Genomic DNA, 19,693 nt, shown 5'->3' with positions numbered 1-19,693 from the left:
CAAGAAAGTATCTCCATGTATAAGTGTCAGGACAGTGAAACTGACTGGTCAGCTCACTGGTTACTTTGGCCACATGTTCCCCAGACCTCCTTATTCCTCTCACTTGCTTCATTTGTCACAGTACAAATGAAGACAAATATCCATGTTAAAAATTAATCTAGTATTAACACATTTCTTCACTACTATCAAAGTGGAGTTCCCCTACCACTACTCTCCTTTCCTATACAATCAGAGAAAATCAGGATGAACTTCTCCTTCTTTAGTCACTGAACATAGACCCACAATTTAGTGAGTTCCATTTGGCTATACTGGAACTTTCTAATACATGCAGTAAGAAGTTATTTATTGTAAAAACAAATTTATATTTGCATTATGGAAGAAAGTGCCACTCCAGGCAAAACTTCAGCTGTCTCTTAGAAGTTCTCAGTTTTGCCCATTCTCTTGTAAAGAAGGGGAAAAAATTGTGTGCACCAACAGAATGTACAAATCTATAAGTAGGAAATTTTTTCAAACAAAATATCTTAATACTAAAGTGTCACAATAAATTTTGTGTAGTTTCTTATTTCTTCTGTAAAGAAAATAATTTTTATTTCAGCTGAATTTTCAGTTTTCTTTACAACTTCTCATGGCTGGCTTTGTCCCAGCTCTAGAGTTTGCTGGGGCCCTCTGTGAGCCAACAGAACTCTCCAGGTGGAACTCACCCAGCAAAGCAAACAGAAACCTCAAAAGAGCGAGTTTTGTTGGGCTAACAGCCAAGGGTCTGGTATGTTCCACAGCAGCACAAGTGAGGAGAAACTGGGTGCTAACAAGGTGATAGCTCTGCTCAGATTTCACCCAGCTTGGCCCTCCACTGAGTCTGATTGTCATCACCACACTTCATGTATTTACTTAAGACAGTGAAAACGAAAGAGAGGATTTTGTATTGGTATGTGTTTTCCTGTCGTTGTTGCTTTTTTAAATCAAAGACAGTACAAGTAAGAAGGACAGACATAAATATCTGATGGCCAGAATAAAAATTTTCGGGAATGACTGCTGTGATATCTCCCCTCCACTATTCTTCCAGTCTTACTCATTTTATAGGAAAAGCTACCTCACCCTGCAGGGGACTGCAACTGAGCTAGAATTGAAATTATCAGGGCATATCTAACACAATTAACAGTTCCACAAAGACCACAGGCTGACATATACAGGTCTACCAAGGGCCTGGAGTGTTTTTTGGACACCTTAACCTAAATGCAATGTGTGGTGCTGTAGTGCTAGAATCAGAGCTAACTACATTAGGGTTAGGAGCCTGCCCTTATAGCTAAGAAAAAAATATTAATGAGGTGAGAAAATATTAACTATTCATAGTAGACAGACTCCTTCCCGAAATATTTCTTCTTACTCAGGAAGTCAAACAGCACATTTTAATTGATACATTATATATAATAATATAAACAGCATGATAAAACTAACAAGAGCACCAGAATTAGTAACAATATCACGACTATACTCTACTCAGTTTTTAACTGAGTAACCACGAAAATATCCACCTTTTTTGCAAGGCTGAAGAAAAAGGTCCTAATGTTACTATTCTGCAAGAGCCCTGCAAGAGCAAAACAGCAGGGGCATATAAGTGGCCCATCCATTACACAAAGAAAGAAGCAACCAGAAAGGATTTGTTTACAAAACATAAAAATTTGTAATCTTTTTCATTCTTATAAACTGGTGTCAGGCAAATATATTTCAATGATTTTTTCTAATAATTTAACAGTGGGCTGAAGAAAGTATTCTCAAAGATGAAAGAGCTTGCCTATAATTTGCTAGTTTTAATTGCAAATTCTTACATGATTTCATAATAATTGCATGGATGATTCAAATAATGGGAAACCAGAAAAACAAAGATTCTGAGAAAAATCAGGACTTATGCTGCCTCATCTTTTAGATATTCAAAATCAGATTTCTCAAATTAAGTTTGCCTTCAGACTATCCGTGTATTAACACTTCTTCAATACCCAAAACCCTTAAGAGGTTGCACACTGCATCCTCTGGCCTTACAAACTCCCTGTTGCTCCTAGGTTATTTTTAAGAAATAAAAATTAAGGAGTGGGTGTGGTAAACTGTTTCCTCCATCACCACAAATTACTCAATGTCTCTCCACCTCTATGCTCAAAATGGTAGAATAAAACAGGAATCTCAATTCCCCCTCCCACCAGTCTTCTCTGAGGCTATCCAGCAAGGCTCAGAGATGCAAAAATGAATTGAACTGAAGAAAGAGCTTTGGAAGGTAGAGAAAAGTAAAACTGGCAACTTCCAACTGGTTGGAAGAAGCAAATGTTAAGCTGGAATGAGAAATACAATTAGGCAGGCAACCAGCAGATGGGAAAGTGGGAGAAATACTAAAGAAATAGCACTTCCTTCCAAGCCAGCCTGTGACAGTTCACAGATCATTAATCTGGAATTTAAAAAATCTAGAGAACTGTACTGCTTTGTGGAAAAGGGAGATGAAAAAGTGCATGTCTCCATACTCAGACAACTTTTAAAATTTAAACCATGAGTTATAATAAAATAATGATTAGAGTACAGAGTTGGCTAAATGCTTCTGTGGAAATTCCATACTAGAATATCCCTATTCAGGTTTTCTGAATAGCTCTGGAAATGATTTTTATAGGATACAACATCTCTTAGCTGGCATAGAACCAGCTAACAGGAAAGAGCAAGAACTTAATGCTTTGGTGCTAAGACACATTTATGAGATTGAGGGATCCCAGCTAGTGCTCCAGTACTGCAGTTCAAAACAGACTCCAGGGAAATTCTCACTAATTTCACTGAAGCACTGGTTTCCACATGGTTGAGTTTTGTAGTCTGATGTTCTACCCTATTATCCTGAAGATTTGCATGAAATCAAGCTCAAGGACTTTCTCTTACCTCTTGAATCAGAGCATTATGTCGCAGCACTTTACGTGCCTTCATGATACGGACTATAGCAGCTTGAAGATACATTTTCCTGTCTTCATCTACAGCACTTCGGGTCTGCTCCATCTCCTGGCATACAGGAAGAACAGTAATGTTCAAAATACAATAAGACAAATAAAGATTGCATAAAAGTATATTGAATCTCTACTTTTTACTTTAATAAAAGTGGTGAACTAATACAAAAATGCAGGTGTAGTTCAATTCCAGTAAAAGCACTTCCGTAAATCAAGGCTATCAGGTTTCATGAAAGTCAGCAGAAAGGTAGGAGAGAGGCATCTAAACCAACATTTTTGCTAGGAAGAAAAGCAAGCAGAATTGACTATAATGTACTGAGTTTGGCAGCACATACCTATCTGGTACAAAATCCTGTGTCTTAGGAGACACACTGAGAACATGGATTAACAACACAGCAGTTGGTTTTAGTTGCCAAAGGACACAAAACTATAGGAAAATACTTGATTGGGTCTGCTGTTCTTGCAGTAAGTTGCTTTTATAAACACCAGCAATAAAAAAGTCTCATGATATAGACTAAATATCAATACCATTTGGTATTATCATTTTGTTTCTCTTTTTCTTCTACTTCTTGTTCCCTATTTCATCTTCTCTTGCCTATATTTTAAGTACAAAAAATTGCATTGCTTAAGCTTTAAACCTATAAAATTTCTTTTGTAAATCTTATGGAATCTGGTATCTGCTTACACAAACTAACAAAGTAAATTCCATTTTAGAAAAATAAGCTTTCTAAGCTATTCAGGCTAGAAACACCAAAGAATACTTGCCTGTGGCGTGTCTTTCTGCATTGATGTGGTAATTTTAAACTTAGTTCGTTTACTGCTGAAGTTCATATTTAATGAAAATGTAGACTCTGTCTCTATATCTTCCTGCAATAGAGAATAATTTTTAAAAATCAGGAATGGAACCAGAAAATAGCAACAATTTACTTTGGAAAGTCACAGTTACTTTGAAAAGTCTTACATACACAGAAAAAAATCAGATTTGTAGGTGGAAATTCTAAAATGCCACTTGAACCAGGTCAATTTTTAAAGCTAGTTTAACTGACCTAGAAATCAAATCTAATTCAAAAAACACCATTGAAGAACTCTGCCATACAAGAATTCCGTTAGCAAGCAATTTCTCTTTTAATACTTTGATAGCTTATCTTAGTTGCAAACACTCCACATTTAAAGTCATTTTCTCCCTGCAAATAAAGTGGGATTTGCATTTATCTCTGAAAGGACCTCAAAGAGGAGCTGCTGCTTTCATAATTTTTACAAATGTCGTCTTCAAGAATTTAAGGAAAAGCGTCTAAACATTTTGTAATGTTATAGCAGAAATAGCTGACAGACTGCAACTTCTGCAATACACATCTGTCTGCAGATTTTGAATTCTTTCCTGTCAGAATCTCAATTCTTTTCCACATACATATATGTGTGTATAAACTTCTCCTTCTTCTTCTTCTTCTTCTTATTATTATTATTATTATTATTAAAATTTAAATTACAATTTTTTTCCTCTACAGTAAATACACCTTTACATTCAACACAGCATGACTGGACAGATCTCTGCAGTTTCCAGGCAAGAGTCTGCACAAGTATTACCAATTTCCAACAGAATAAAGTTACTGGGATTCTGAGACCTTGGAATCTTGCCAAACTGTCTAAAACAAAAGCATTTTAGTAAAAACAGAAAATATTTATCTAAATATGCACTCAAACCAATATTAATTCCAATTTTATATCTTGCAACAAATAGTCTTTGTTGCAATATATATATAAAAACCAGGATACCAGGCACAGTATAGAAAATACAACATGAAAGGGGAAAAACCAAGAGCTTTGAAATTAATAAGCTAACAAAAAATAGGCTAGCATTAACTTTTTGCATTATTCTGCTGACATGGTTGAATATAAACCAAAATAAATTGTGTATTGAGCATGCACTCAAAAAGTATGATTCTAATGAACCAATGAAGATTTTGAAATTAAGCTTCTCATGCTCTTTCCCCCACATCCATTCAAAAATGAACAAACAAGCAAAAGCAAACTACAACATTTACTACACTGCATTTTTCTGTTTGGCTCAGATACAGGTAAAGGGAAGTTTATGTATTGAATTCCACTGCTTAAACCACTAAAGCTCACTTGTTTATTTAATAAGGAAGTAGATAGACTGTCCACAGATCTGCTATCACATTGCTGGATGGAGTGCAAAGAAAACAGAAATAGTAAAGACACTTGAATACAGTTTCTGGAAGGTAAAGAACTGGAAAATGCAGTGGTAAACATTAAAAAGTAAAAAGGGTGGAAAGCTGTATTATTCCTTCTTCTATAACATAAGTTTTAAGAAACTGGGTGAACCTTATACAATGGACAGAAAGCAATATAAATCCTTTAAATAACAGGCAATGTTCTAAGATTATTAAAGATCTCACTGTTTCTTGTAATAGCTCCCAGTGTTTTATTTGACCCATGGTTTAACAGATATCTTCCCAGCAATTGTTCCAACCTGAGCTCATTTCTAGATACTGGAAGCAAGTCCTATGCTTCAGCCAAGAACCAAATCTTCCTTGTGATCTCACTTTCCATTTTCTAAAGTTTTCCTGGTTAAAAACAAAAGCAGCTGTCAGAGCAGCTTTGGATTTCTTCTTGTAAGCGAATTGAACAGCTTATCTCAGTTTCTTCTGTCTAATATGTCTGCACAGTGGGCTTTCTGGGTGAGCTGGATGCACATGCTGTGTCTGTATGGGATGCACAGGCTCTTCTGCAGTATTTTTTATTTAACAGAGTAAAGTCTTTGCCCTTTGCTCTACTGGAAAAAAGATTTCACAAAGGCTATACAGAAGGATGAGAGTCAGAAAAAGAAGTATCAACCATTGCCTTAATGAAAAACAAAGCTCAGATATTCCTGGAATTCAAAAAAACTCATGGAAAGACAAGTCTGGCAAATTGCAGACAAAATCCTCTCCCAGAAATCCTCCTTGCTCTCCTTCTTGATCCTGTAATCTATCAGCAAGGAAGAAAACGGTTGCTCTTTCTTTCATTCTCTTAATACCACAAATATTTTTTTAGGATCACTGTAAAACTCTGGTTTACTACTTGGGCTCCTTCCCATGATTCAGTACAACTCTGACAGCAAGGCAACAGAAACAATGAAGAGTCCCTGCATTATTACCTTTTCATGCTGCTATAGGCATAGAAAGCCTATATAACAGACACTCTACTTCCTCCTGTCTCTTTCCTTATAAGTAGAGATTTACAAATGTTTACAAGGGTCAAAAATAAACAAAAATAAAATTAAACAATGGATATTTTTAAAAAGTCCTCAACAAATAACAGAATGACAAGAATGAAAACTTGAAACTTTTTTATATCATTATGGCATACCTTGTCTGAGTCATGGTTGATCATTTTGACATCAAGCAAAGATTTGATGGTTTTTGTCAACTCCTTCTCATTCATTTGTGTACTGTCCTGAAGCTCCTTGTAACTGACAGTCTCACTGTTGTTGAAGGCAAGCAACACTGCCATTTGGTATGTTGTGACCATGGCTACATAAGGTTTGCACAAATAATTCATTTTTACTTCACCTGTAATGACACAAGTAGTATTTTATAAACTGATGAAAGGTGCTGAAAAGTCCTCTGAAGCCTAACTACCAGAGCTCCTCAAACATTTCCACACATTCAACTCAAATTTGTATTTAACACTTGAAATGGAACAATGACAACTGATGCTGTGAATTTACACATATACAGTGTAGCTTACAACAACCGCCCCAGCCCCATTAACTATGAATACCAGACAAATACTGCAATATAATAATAATAATAATAATAATAATAATAATAGCAATTCCAAGTAGCCTCAACACATTGCAATGCATAAACTTCAATTAACAGCTTACACAGAATCTCAGAATAGTGATTCATGAGGAAGTTGATTAAAGGAAAGATTTAAAAACAAAGCAAAATATTTGTCCATCAAAAAAATTTCAAATTCTTACATTTTTTAATTCCTATGAAAAACAAAAAGCACTGAAGAAATCTACCTGAAAGTAGATTTAGATTTTCTGTGTGAAGCTGAGTATGAGTTAACAGCAACCTTCTTTTAGCAGAACTAGATTTTCATTATATTACATTGTTGTGGGCTATGGTTTTCATCTCCATGTGATATGTTGCAGTGCTCAGTTGTTAAAGCCTGAGACTGAAAGCACTTAAAATAAAACATAATTGACTGGCATTTACTAAAATAAATACTTAATAATAATAATAAATACTAAATACTTAGAAGTATGTATTTATATAGATACTCACATACCTGAGTAAAATAGTATAATATGCATTCTTAAAATTATTTAGTATTTATGTAAGGAACAGCTATACTACAGAAACAATTCCAGGACAACTGTTATTAACTCAGCAGTTCTGCAGTGCTTTTCTGCAGTTAAGAACATACAACTCTAGTTTTACTTGGATTTAATAAACCATAAGTTTACAAGGCGTAGATTTTGGAAATTCTAAGTATTAAATATTAATTTATAACACAAAATACATCCATTGACTTTATATGCAAAATAATGTTCCAACTCCCCATGTTTTTGTCATTTGAAAAGAACTTTTAGCAAATAACTGTTAGATCATAAATTTAGCAAAGCACTTATTTTTACCTGTACAAAGATAATGTAACCAAGTAAGCTTCCTTCCACTAAAATGCTGACTGTAAAATAATTCAAACTGCAAAACAAAATGAACATCAGTTAGTCACACATGTAATTACTCACAACAGTTTATCATCACCCTACCACCCTAATGAAGAAATACTGGTTTTATGTCCATCACACTGGATGAAAACATTGCAGATCCATTCACAACAGCATTTTCCTTTAGAAGATGATTGATGACTTAATCTTAATTTAAGGTCTACCTCTGGTAATGAGAAGAACTTCAGCAGATTCAAAGAACCTTTTCCTAAAATGAGATCAAACTCCCTAAACCCCACAATGCCAGCACTGTGTACACACATCTATTTGGCTTATTCTGATTTGGTCTGGAAACTCTCATTAACGTTGAAGGAGAACATAAAAACAGGGAATTTTGATCTCTTCAGGAATTAGGTGTTTCTCCACCCACAAACTTGCACAGTATGAAAAACAGTATTTGTACACCACACAGATAAACATGTATTTACAAGAAGCTTCAGCAATCTCAGAAAAAGCTGCTGAAGAGGTTGCCCAGTTACACAAGTACTCACATACTTCAGAGTGCAATTGCAACACTTTTCTTTCTAAATCCTTGCCAGAATCCTAAGAGAACTCTCTCCCTGTGTCAAATTATCAAATTGGACAGTAAATAAAGACATTGTAAGACAATTTTCAAAGACTCCCCCTCAAGGTCATGTTCTCTTTCTTTAGGGAATTCTAATTTAAAGCATTGATCTCTACCTAGGTGACACACAAATAAGTTTGCTCCTTTAAAATGGCAAAACAGTGAAATTAGGCAAGCAACCCAGATTCTGAGCTCCTTCTGATACACAATTCTGTACCATTTTTCCAACTGAGGGACAATTGACAATACTCCTATTTTAACCCACAAAGACAGGAAAATCTCATTAGACCTGGTGATCCTGTAGTCTGAGTCAGAAACTATTATATAGCTAAAACCAAGTGCCACTTAAATGGAAATTAAAGCTGAATAAGTAGTCTGAATATTAAGCAGAATTACAAGAAAAAGATCCTTCACCACAGAAAAAAGACATTTGCCATTATAACTTACATCAATTAATAATTTAAAGCATAAAATCTGCATAAAAAATCTCTTATGTCCAATAATACAAAATTTGTATTGCCTAAATTGTACTTCACTATCAAATACACCTTAGCAAAGGTCAACACAAATATTTTCATTTTCAACAGTCATTGTACAGGTAACATTTGGGATACAGTAATATAATCAAAACCAAAAAAATACCTTTACAAAGCAGAAATAATCACATAAGAAGAAAATATTTGGCTAAAGCAAAACCTTTACTGCTTTGAAAAAAATATAAAATGAGCTTTAGAGACATTTGCACGAAGCTTGACTTTGAACAGCTTACATGAAACATGGAACAAGAAACCTCTATTTGCATCTCAGTCTGCTATTAAGACTGTTTAGATTCAGTATTAGAAACAGAATCTTCTTTTATCTAAATATTAAGAGTTGGTTTTGAAGCAAAGAACTAACCTAGTTAACTTGATTGCATTTATTAGCATCTCTCAGCAATCACAAAGTGTAAAAGAGAGATGTGAAAAAGCTACACAAACATATACTTAAATTCAGTAAGGTATCTGAGTGACCCTTCCATATTGCATATGGACTGGAAACATGATAGCCATAATTGACAATCAAAATGAAGCAGCTCAAGTTTTTCTCTGTTAGAGTGATATTTTTTCTTTTGGAGTTATTTTACATTTTCCACATGTTTATAGGAAGCCTCCTACTAACCTACCATCTGTACACTTTTTTCCAGTTCCTGAGGAATTGCAAATGTAGAAGAAGGAGCCTGAGTTAGAGGCCATGCACCAGCCTAAAAGTATTGGGGAAAATAAAAGCATTAACATTTTCACACAACATTAAGAAAAAAAAAAAACCCAAACACCTTTAAGTGGATGTATAGTGTACATTATGTCATAAGACAATCAATTCACTCAGGAAGTTTTACTGATCACTTTTTACTGCACCTTCTGCCCACCCCACCAAGGTATCAATTGAGACTGATATTTTATATCATTATTGTTTAGGGACCTAGTGGGTTGATTTTACAAAGAAACACTAGGAAAAAAGTAATTCCACAATGATCACAGACCATCAGCTTCCATATAAAGTAGTATTCATAATTTTAAAAAATGTATATTTGTTATCAGAACATAAAAAATAAGTACAAATAACTCAGCAGCAATAAACATACATTAGTACCTGTAGAACATATATCTGAAAACTAATTCCCAAATCAACGATTGTGTCCTGGTTTTTGATAAAGTTGTTGAATTTATTGTTGAGATCAGCACTAACACTCATGTCTGTATACATTCTATGGAGCTTGCTGGTAAATTCATAACCACAGGCTTGCTGTGAAGAAAAATTGTAACAGGTTTCAAAGTGAAAACAGCAGTCATCACATAAATTATGCTCTCTCACTAATACAATATGAAAATCTAGTCAGCAGAAGTGTTGTTTTATTTACAGGAAACACTAGTTACAATAAAAAACAAACACTGTAAAATAAAATTATATTTATCTTAGTTCCAACTTATTTATTTGAAAAATATTGTTTTATAAAATCAAAAGATAGACGTTTAAGAAAGACCTTGGTACTTTTTGAATGTTAACATGAATGACTTGAACACAGTTAATAAAATTATCCAAAACCTGAGAAAAATCTCAAATGCCTAGGTGATATTCAGCCTTTTATCTTTCATAGACTACCAAAACACTAGCTTTTACTTTCAGCTGTTGGAAACAGATTTACCAATTGCTAAGTTACCTCTGGCACCCTCTGCTGCTCCCTCTCAACACTACATACTCCTATACTTGTTTCTGTGTTAGAAGAGTATTTCCTTACCTTTAGTTTATTTATCATTGCTTCTTCAGAATCCATAGACATAGACAAACCATGAATTAATCTTTTTGCCAACATTCTGGCATAGAACTGCATTAAAACAGAGATGAGGATTTTAAGAAGCATAACCACATTCTTCAATTAGGCTTTAAATGTGACATTTTAACCATTACTGAAGAGGAAAAGTTACCTTTTGGAATACATCTTTGTCATCAATGTACTTGAAAACAGTAATGAAACTTGTAAGCTTGTCTTCTACTTCATTCTCTGTCATTCCTTTTGCCGATTTCTTTAACAAGTTGTCACAGTATTTGGCCAGCTCAAATTAAAAAAAGAAAAATCAAACCCAAAACTACTTGTCAAGATTGAAAACAAATGTATGCCAAAGTATTTCCAGATTTCTACAATAGCTCAAACACAAAATAAGTCACAGTCTACTCTCTCACATTCTACACAAAGGCTGGATTCATGGGCAAACGATACATTCTACACACACAAAAAATACAATCTATACCAAAAATTTGAATCATAGCAATTTTGCACACTCACAAAGGTGTGTGCAGCTTAAGCTGTTACTACTAAAATACACACCTGAGTGTGACACAGTGTGAGAGCTGGATATGCATGTGAAGGACCCTACTGCAATTCATATGATGGTTCTGTACAAGAATTACTTTCTGTGTGCATCACTTACCAACTCAGGCGCTTTGCAGATCGACTTGGGCTCCCGATAGTTAACTACTGATGTCAAAGCCTACATAAAACATAGAGTAAAGAGAGAAATTGTCAAAGACTTAAACTTTTTCTTTTATGAAATTTGAAGAAAACAAAAAAATCCTCAGGGCAAAGCCCATCTGAGATCCTATAAAACTGAACTACACAAAAAGGGGGTAAAAAAGAAACAACTCATAAAAAGGCTAAATTACTCCTCTATGAGAATTTGGTTATTAAACATTTTCAAGTTAAAAATTAAGTAAAAGTAGAAAGAGTAGAAGAAGAAAACTGAAGAATAAATTAAGTTCTGATTAGAAACTTCACAAAAGTATTACGATTTTGGTATAGAGCAATATTATGGTCCAAAAGAATGGATGGAAAGAAACTTAGGAATAAGTGCAGATAAAGTAGATGTGAGCAGCAGCACATCAACAGCATGTATGTTGAGCTGAAAAACTTATATGAAAAACTTATATGATACAACAGTAAGAAACCAAAGCACTTTTGGTTGTTGGATTTTTTTCATACACTAAAAAGGAGAAAAATATATCATTGAATGTGGAAATTTGAAGTAGTAGAATACAAACAATATGGTGGCTGAAGAAAACCTGAGAATGATGAAAAAGAAAAGAGATAATGGCAGCTTAGAAGTGGAAAAAAGATTATCAGAATAATGGAGTTTCTAAACTACATGTCACATTTAAATTAGTGTTGTAAACTAATAGTGAATCAAAAATACTGCATGACCAGAGATCCCAGGAATTACAGTTCCTCTGAAGAAGGTAAATATTATTTTTATTATTAGAAAGACAAACTGACAAGGAACTCTTCTGTATAACACCTCAAGATTGCAAAATTTGCTAACAGGTCCCAGAATTCCTCTGACAAAAGAATGCATGATTTGACAAGAAATAGGAAACTCTTTAAAGCTTAGAGCAGTCTTTTGCAATAGTGCTGGAGGCAACAATAGTGATTTTGATATCCACCATCAAAAATTAACAGTAAATCAATTTTTAAGTATTTCCTGTAAGAAAGATCAATGAGGTAAAGAACTGATGTATTTAAGAAAAAGTGCATTGCTTATGTGCCAGCAAATGAAGTTGTCAGTCTCGTGTTACTCCACCTTCTGGTACATGATATTAATTGCAACGGAGAGAGAAATGTATTTGGTATTGAAGTATTTGTTTTAAAATGCTAAATAATTATTTCATCTATGTCACAAATACAGATGAGTAATTACCGTTGGTACCATCACTGGTACCTTCTCCATTACTCCTTTTCAGATTAACCTTGACTGATAATTGCCAAAGCTTAGACTCTGACACTAATGACAAACTGCAACTCCTGCATACACCACAAAAGAGCAATGAACTGTATGCGTGCATCCTCTGAGAGAAAATTAAAGAAAGAAAATAGATTTATTAGTTATAATTAATAATGATTACTATTAACATTTATTATAATTAGAACTGTTATCTTGAATACCTGCATGGCTATGCATTTCAAATAAAACAGCAGCAAGCCTCTTTCCCTATATTTATTATTTAAATTCAAGTGCAGCTCTCGCCTGGAAAAAGTTACCTATCATGGCAGTGATTGAAGTAATGTAAGTTTCCAGATATTCTTTGCAGTCAACTTGAAAAATCTAAGCAAAAATTCTGTGGAAGTAATACTAACAGCATTCAGATATAAACATTATCTCAGCAAGCAAATTCAAGTTCAAATGCATGCAGGAATTACCAAACCTCCCAGACCCCACCAGTTGCCTATGTATTATCTGCATTTATTATTGTACTGAATGGATCAGTACCATTTTGTGTTTTGAAATATGATTAAAAGAAAGGTCTGTCTTTCAGAAAACAAGTATTAAAATGGTCTCATTTCATTTATCGTTTCCCTTACACTGGATTGTCTTCTGCTCCATTGCATTTCTAAACTAGAAAGACTGTATATGAACTATCATTGACCATGTGTTGATGCTGTGAAGAGTTTTGGTGAGCCTGAATCAGGTCCTGGATTTTGTTTTCCAATGCTTTGTTTACTTAAGTAAAAATTACCTTGTCAAGGGCACTCATAAAGTGCTGATCACCATTCAAAACAGTGTTGATCAGTTGAACAAATTTACTATGTACTTCCAAAACTGACTCCACAAACTGAGTTGGCATCTAAAGAGGGTAGATACAACAGAAAGCAAGTTAGCAAGAAAAGTGCTAGTATCTAAAACAGACATATCTACATTAGTAATACATTTTTTACTAATTACTCATTTTTGGGAAAGTTACTACTACAGTGATTTTTGAGAGGATGAATTCTGCTGTACTCTCACACTATGATGCTAAAGCATGTCCTGGAAATAAAAAGTCTAGGCTACATTTACAGTCATGCTATCCAACCTAGATTTGAGTCTATACTGCTCTCATGCCACCTGATTTTTCCCTAAAATCCTTTATTTATTAGCCTTTTCAAAATCATTAATGCTAACACAAATACAGCAATCAAGCAACTGATATAATAAACTGCTGCTTCTCCTACACAGTAACTTCAGAGACAGAAAATCTGAACGACCCCTTTACATTTTCCTACATAGGGCAGTTACCAATTGAATTTCATGCCCTAAATTCCAGCATCATACTCTGCAAAGAAATGACTGACATGAGCTGGAGGAGTCCCTACACAGACAAGCTAGCAGGCACAAGTGCAATAGTGTGAAAGGCTCTGTAGCATAACTCCTCAAGTACTGTCTCAGGCTACACATAAAAATGTTTCAAAGTTTTTTTCAAATGTTTATACAACAGAACAAGTATTTGACACTTTGAAATTATCTACATAAGGCTGTGAATTGTCACCACTCTCATGGGTCTGTATTTATTTCTCAGTGAGGACACTATTAGTTTGAAAGAATAAGTTCAATAAACCTAAAAATAATTGGAAAGCAAACTATACTACTAAAGACTTCAGTCCCTTTTCAGTATGCACACTGAAGTCACAGTGGAGTCACAGAATAGTAAGCATCCCCGAGCAGTCAGTAAAGAGTGAATGTACAACAGCTTTTTCTATATTGTTATAGACAGAAACACTGGATAGCTAAAGTCACCATCCTAAAGTGAGCACAGATCTAGACAGCAAGATCTGTGCTTGTACACATGCAAAAATACAATGTCAAATGAAAGCTTGTAGTTTGAACAGCAATGCTGGAGAAACAAAAATGGAATTGAGTAATTTAAACAGACATAAACAGGAAAAAAAAGTTTAACACACATTAATAAAATAAATAAGAATATTTTCAGAAATTGCATGACCATATAAAGCAAAATTATTACAAAGCTTTTATGAAAACGACCAGACTGATATCAGGACAGGATGTCAGGTCTTTACAAAATGGAATCAATGGCTTCTAATATATCAGAACAGCAAATGCCACTGACTTAAGAGAAATTCAGAAAAAAAAAAACAAACATACATGGAACAAAAGGACCTAGTTGCTCTAGCAGTATTAAGCAAACAACAACGAGAAATATCTAGCTGCAGTTGTTTCTGGTTAGATCACAGCAATTACAACAATCAGCTCTCAGGACAGATAATTGGCAGAGCTAACCATGCTGATGAGAAGTTACAACTTATCCATCGTGTTTCAATCCAATTTTATGTAGGCAAAATTAAAAAAAAAACAACTAAGAGGAAAAGGGCAAACACTCAATCAATAATGTTAATCACACAGTCATTGCAGTTGCCTGAGGAAACTCACATTTTCCTGAGAAAGATTGCTGGTTGCTCTAAGGCCCTCATCATGGATATGGTTTTGTAGTTCCTGAATCATATGAGGTAAACCACTTGACACAGCACGAAGTAGAGTATACATATTTGCCATGTCTGTAACAGAGATACATTTGTATAGAGTACACTTAGAAACACTAAAAATTAAATATAGTATCATAATATCCAACAGAACTTACTAAAGACTGAAACAAGACCAACTGTTTTGAAAGAAAAAATTAACATACACTGGATCACTGACAAAAGAAAAAAGAAAAGAGTAGGCCTATTATCAGTGTTTACTGAGTCCTGGCATTGTGACTACCTCACCCTTACAATGCAACTTCTTTAGGAGAGACTCTAAGAAGACAGGTGGGCTAGTGTGGAGAAATAGTGTGCCAGTTTATTTTAAACCCTGGTCTTCCTTAATATCCCTTAGCAGCAGCTGACTAAAATCAGTTTAGATAGCTTCTTGAATTTTTATTTGCCTCCAGTGGTAGCTTGAAATTTTTCTCAGGTGAGAAAAGCTCTTAAACAAGCAACTGCAATTTTTATTATATTTTGCATCTCCACACCCCCAAAAAGAAACCAAACAAAACAGATCCAAACTCTAATCAAACGTGAAAGATTGCCTGGAAACTGAACAGACCATTATTAAATAAAATCTGAGTTTGACTGTGAAAAATAATTCATTTCACATAAGAGATACCATCTTTCATGCAAGAATAAGCATTCTTTCAAAGGTAAGAAGCATGTAGTCACCGGAAAGCATGTTTTTTTTTTAAGTCAGGCAGGGAATATAACTACAAGAGCATCTCCTTCTATAAAAAAGATCAGGATGAGAGGTCACAAAAGATTCAGGACAATAAAAAGAGGCTATGAAAAGATGTCAAAATATTTTATAAACCTGACCTGTTAAGTGATGTTGAAGAAATCTGTTAAGACAGAGCCATTGGTTTACAAAGGAAGCATAAAACATGATCAATTCTACAGGACACAGGACTTCAGTGTGTTTTTAAGATGACTAGGACAAGGAAAGAGCATTAGTTGAAAGAAGGATTGTTAACAATAAAAAGAAGGTTTTGAATTAGTTACATGCTAAAAGAGAAATGTCATTCAGGGTTTAATGGGGATTTCTAGATTAGTAACATTAGTTGAAAATGCTCACAGGTATTGAAAAAAGAGGAAATTGCAATGCTAAGTGAATAAAACAAAAAACCATTTCAGTGCTTTTGTGACCAGTGAGACTTACCATTTCTTTTCTCTTGTCTGATAATATTGTGACATTCTGCATGTAGAAACTGCAAGTGATCAGCTACCATCCTCTGTTGGCATTCATGAGTTACTTTGCCATATGAGCTGGGATTCAAGTACTTCCGACATCGCATTTCTTCATCTTTTAATCTACCTAAAACCTGCACAGGAGAGTTTAAACTGCAAGCTGAAGAAATATTGACAACCTATATAGTACCAGAATATTCAACACAGTGTATGTGTGTAGAATGAGAAACAAGAGTAAGTAACAAGAGTTATAAAAGAACTTGTGCAGGATGAAAAATTTAATTTGTTCTTCTGAATCAGGCTATTACAAATGAACATAATCGAGTCTGAGTACTAACTAGGCTTGGTCAGATGTCTACCAGCATTCCATAGTCTTCATCTTGAAATTTCTTGTTCCCTTTAACCTTATGACTAGTCTTCCCTAATTTCTCTTACCATACTTCTTATTCCTTCTGAGACAATTTTACCACAATACCTAACAAAAAGAGAACTCCAAGAATCATTTTACTACTCCAAGTACATCTCCTTGTATGTAAACATCTGCTCAATAGGTACAGGAGTACATCTGAGCTATTAACAAAAGCTCTTTTTATAACTCAATGAAGGAAATAGGCTTAATCATAAGACAAGTCATACAAATACTGCCAATAAAAGCACTTACGGCCTGTGAATATGAGGGGGGTCTAAGCAGAGTACTACAGCTGCAGACTGCTAATGATAGGCAAAACTGCTTTTGTTTTCGTTAAAGTCTTAGCCTGTCCCTGAATTTCAATACAGGTGTGTAACCATCAGTTTAAAAGCAACTTCACAGTCCTCAACTCTTCTTTCTTGGTAGTACGGACAGTACAGGACCAAGAACTGACTCCTAGTGTTGTATTAATCTTTGTTTTCTCAAACTAGGTATAAGAATTACAAGTAATTTAACCACAACATGACTTTATACACCACAAAGCAAAATGAAAGAAAATCCACCTCAGAGTATGTAATTTTTAATAATGCTTTGGAACAACTTGGGAGTATTTTCTAACCACATATTGCTAAAACTCAAATGTTACCTTACTCCAAACTGAAAGAAAATAAGAAAGGGAGGAAGTAATACTAATCAACCTGATATGTTTTATTTTTCTTTTTCACTTTTCATGCCATTGAGTCGTAATTTATTATGAAATATTTTGATACTGACTGTCCATCCATAGCAAGGTTTGTAGTTAACATTCAGATTAACCATGTCGCTAAAAAAAATTATTTCAATTACATAAAAGTGTAACACAAAGAACGACTATGAGAACTGTAAAGGACAACATGTATCATCAGTAAAATTATTTTAGTTATTGCATGTGCACTGAAGAATCTCTTACCTTCTCCATGTACTGTGAGCAATTTGACTCTTGCAATAAGTTTGAAGCTTCTTGTTTATAATACTCCCCTGTTTCATTCAGAAAAGGACACTCAAAAATTTCCTGATAAAACTAGAAGAGAGATTTTTTTTTTTAAAGGACAAATAATGTATATACTAGATTGACATTCCAAATTAAAGATACATAATCAGAAATGTGTATCTACCTTTAGGGGGAATTTTTTCTTATACTGTTCAACATGAACAAAGGAGTTAATAACCCCATGGATTACTTTCTGGTTTGGGTCTTCTCCACAGCGATCACTGAAACAGACAAAGAAAACATTTATGAAAACGCAGATTTCTGGTGTAACTCATCTATAGCCAAATGAAATAAAATTGGATGAACAAATTTTCCAGTAAACTCCCCTGCTCAAATTGGCAAAATAAAAGAAGATTAATCTTAAAATAAAAAATGCACTTCTTTCTCTTATATACATTTAAATTGTTCAGATAGTTACTCATAAACTGTTCAAAAGCATTTAAAGGTTGTGAGATTTCCAAATATTTGCTAAGGATCTAAGTATTCCAAATTATATATTCTATGCAAGTAGTTTAAAAGCAACAGTAATTTCCATCTTGTATTTGTAGCCTTTATTACATAGACTACCTTTACCCTCTTCCTCCTTCTAAAAAATCCATCCTTTTTACCAGCACCACAACAATAAATGTGCCGTTTTCTTTTCTGAATATCTACTATTCAACATGTAGATTTCAAGTGGAATAAATAACACACCTGGCCCATTATGTCACAATATTTAATCATACAGAAAAGGAAAACCTTACATCTTCCAGTCAAGTTCTTAGCTTCAAATGAAGGAGTTGAAGTGAAGAAAATGTTATTTTTAGTTCCATTCAGGTGAAAATAGAAGTAATTAAAATGAGTGTTTTAAAAACACTAGTGTTCAGTCCTTTGCAAAGACTGTGAAATACCAGCACTCAAAACAGCAGAGACTTCCTCTTAAGACGTGAAAAGTTCTAAAAAAATTCCTCTTTTCATATGCACTTTACTACTAAACAAAAAATATTCTCTAACTCCTAAGGTGTTAAATAGGACCAAAATATGATTTACGAAAGTGTATTTATGATTAAGCATCAAAGACAAACATTACCATATACCCATCTAGGCTGGGGTAAAATGGGAAACAAGTAATTTTGCTAATGTCATTTATTTTGGTTTATAATCAGGAAAAAGTCCAAAGGATGCCTATGAGCTGTGGAGGTTTAGCAGGACAGCCACACCAGCAGTCACTGTATTATGCACATCAGACCACCTTCATGTATTCACAACACTGTTAATCATGGATATTGCTTTCAAACACTACTGTTTTTCAGTTCTGAAAATGATGAGTGTAAAGAATTAGCTGTCTTAACAGACAATGAACAATCACTGTATGGTTTATGCAGCTTTATTATACATTGCAAATTAACTGAACAGACGGGTTCCATCAGGGATCATCTGATTTTTATTGTCCATTACAAATTAACTGAACTGATGGGTTCCACCAGATATGGTGTGATTTTTGCACACAGGAAACAGGAATATTTCATCTGGTTGTGGGAGCTGAACCAGTGGATTAAACCTGGGTTTGGGTACATGTAATGACACCCTGCACCCTTGCCAACATCTCTCTGCGGGGTCTGGTTTATGATGGCAGACGCAGCAGCACAGAATCATAGAAGGGAGAAATCCCATCTGCCCTGGGCCTGCACCTCTACCCCAGAGGGGCCCAGGAGCATGGAGAGCTGCAGGATGCAGCAGCCTGTGAACACAGGGCTAGGCCATGCAGCATAGGAAGCCACAGAACTAAATGCTGAGCATATTACAAATGGGGCTCTGGCAAGACACAGCCCAGCCCAGCTCCCACATGCAGGGCTCTGGACCTGGTACACAAATGCAAGCAGCATTACTGGAGGAACAGCTCAAGTCCCAGCTTCCCTCTGCTCAACAGGCCAGTTGACACCTTAGCCCATACATGTGTGGGAGGGGAGGGGGCAG

The 19,693-nt window shown here is 34.7% G+C and overlaps 1 protein-coding gene across 2 annotated transcripts in view; it reads right to left on the bottom strand.

The window, feature by feature from the left end:
* The window catches only part of CUL2 (cullin 2), a 41,457-nt gene that overhangs the window by 767 nt on the left and 20,997 nt on the right, over window positions 1-19,693 (bottom strand). For both annotated transcript variants that reach the window (XM_030264339.4, XM_030264338.4), the window contains exons 7-20: window positions 17,862-17,958; window positions 17,657-17,767; window positions 16,270-16,432; window positions 15,010-15,134; window positions 13,322-13,429; window positions 11,245-11,304; window positions 10,741-10,869; window positions 10,554-10,640; window positions 9,908-10,060; window positions 9,441-9,518; window positions 7,621-7,687; window positions 6,339-6,541; window positions 3,735-3,836; window positions 2,908-3,024 (exon numbers count right to left, since the gene is read on the bottom strand). In XM_030264339.4, the coding sequence (XP_030120199.1) occupies window positions 2,908-3,024; window positions 3,735-3,836; window positions 6,339-6,541; window positions 7,621-7,687; window positions 9,441-9,518; window positions 9,908-10,060; window positions 10,554-10,640; window positions 10,741-10,869; window positions 11,245-11,304; window positions 13,322-13,429; window positions 15,010-15,134; window positions 16,270-16,432; window positions 17,657-17,767; window positions 17,862-17,958 (1,600 nt within the window). The remainder of the gene's footprint in view (window positions 1-2,907; window positions 3,025-3,734; window positions 3,837-6,338; window positions 6,542-7,620; window positions 7,688-9,440; window positions 9,519-9,907; window positions 10,061-10,553; window positions 10,641-10,740; window positions 10,870-11,244; window positions 11,305-13,321; window positions 13,430-15,009; window positions 15,135-16,269; window positions 16,433-17,656; window positions 17,768-17,861; window positions 17,959-19,693) is intronic.

The sequence above is a fragment of the Taeniopygia guttata genome, chromosome 2 (assembly GCF_048771995.1).
Source record: "Taeniopygia guttata chromosome 2, bTaeGut7.mat, whole genome shotgun sequence".
Classification (NCBI taxonomy): domain Eukaryota; kingdom Metazoa; phylum Chordata; class Aves; order Passeriformes; family Estrildidae; genus Taeniopygia; species Taeniopygia guttata.
This window is presented reverse-complemented; position numbering and strand designations above follow the sequence as displayed.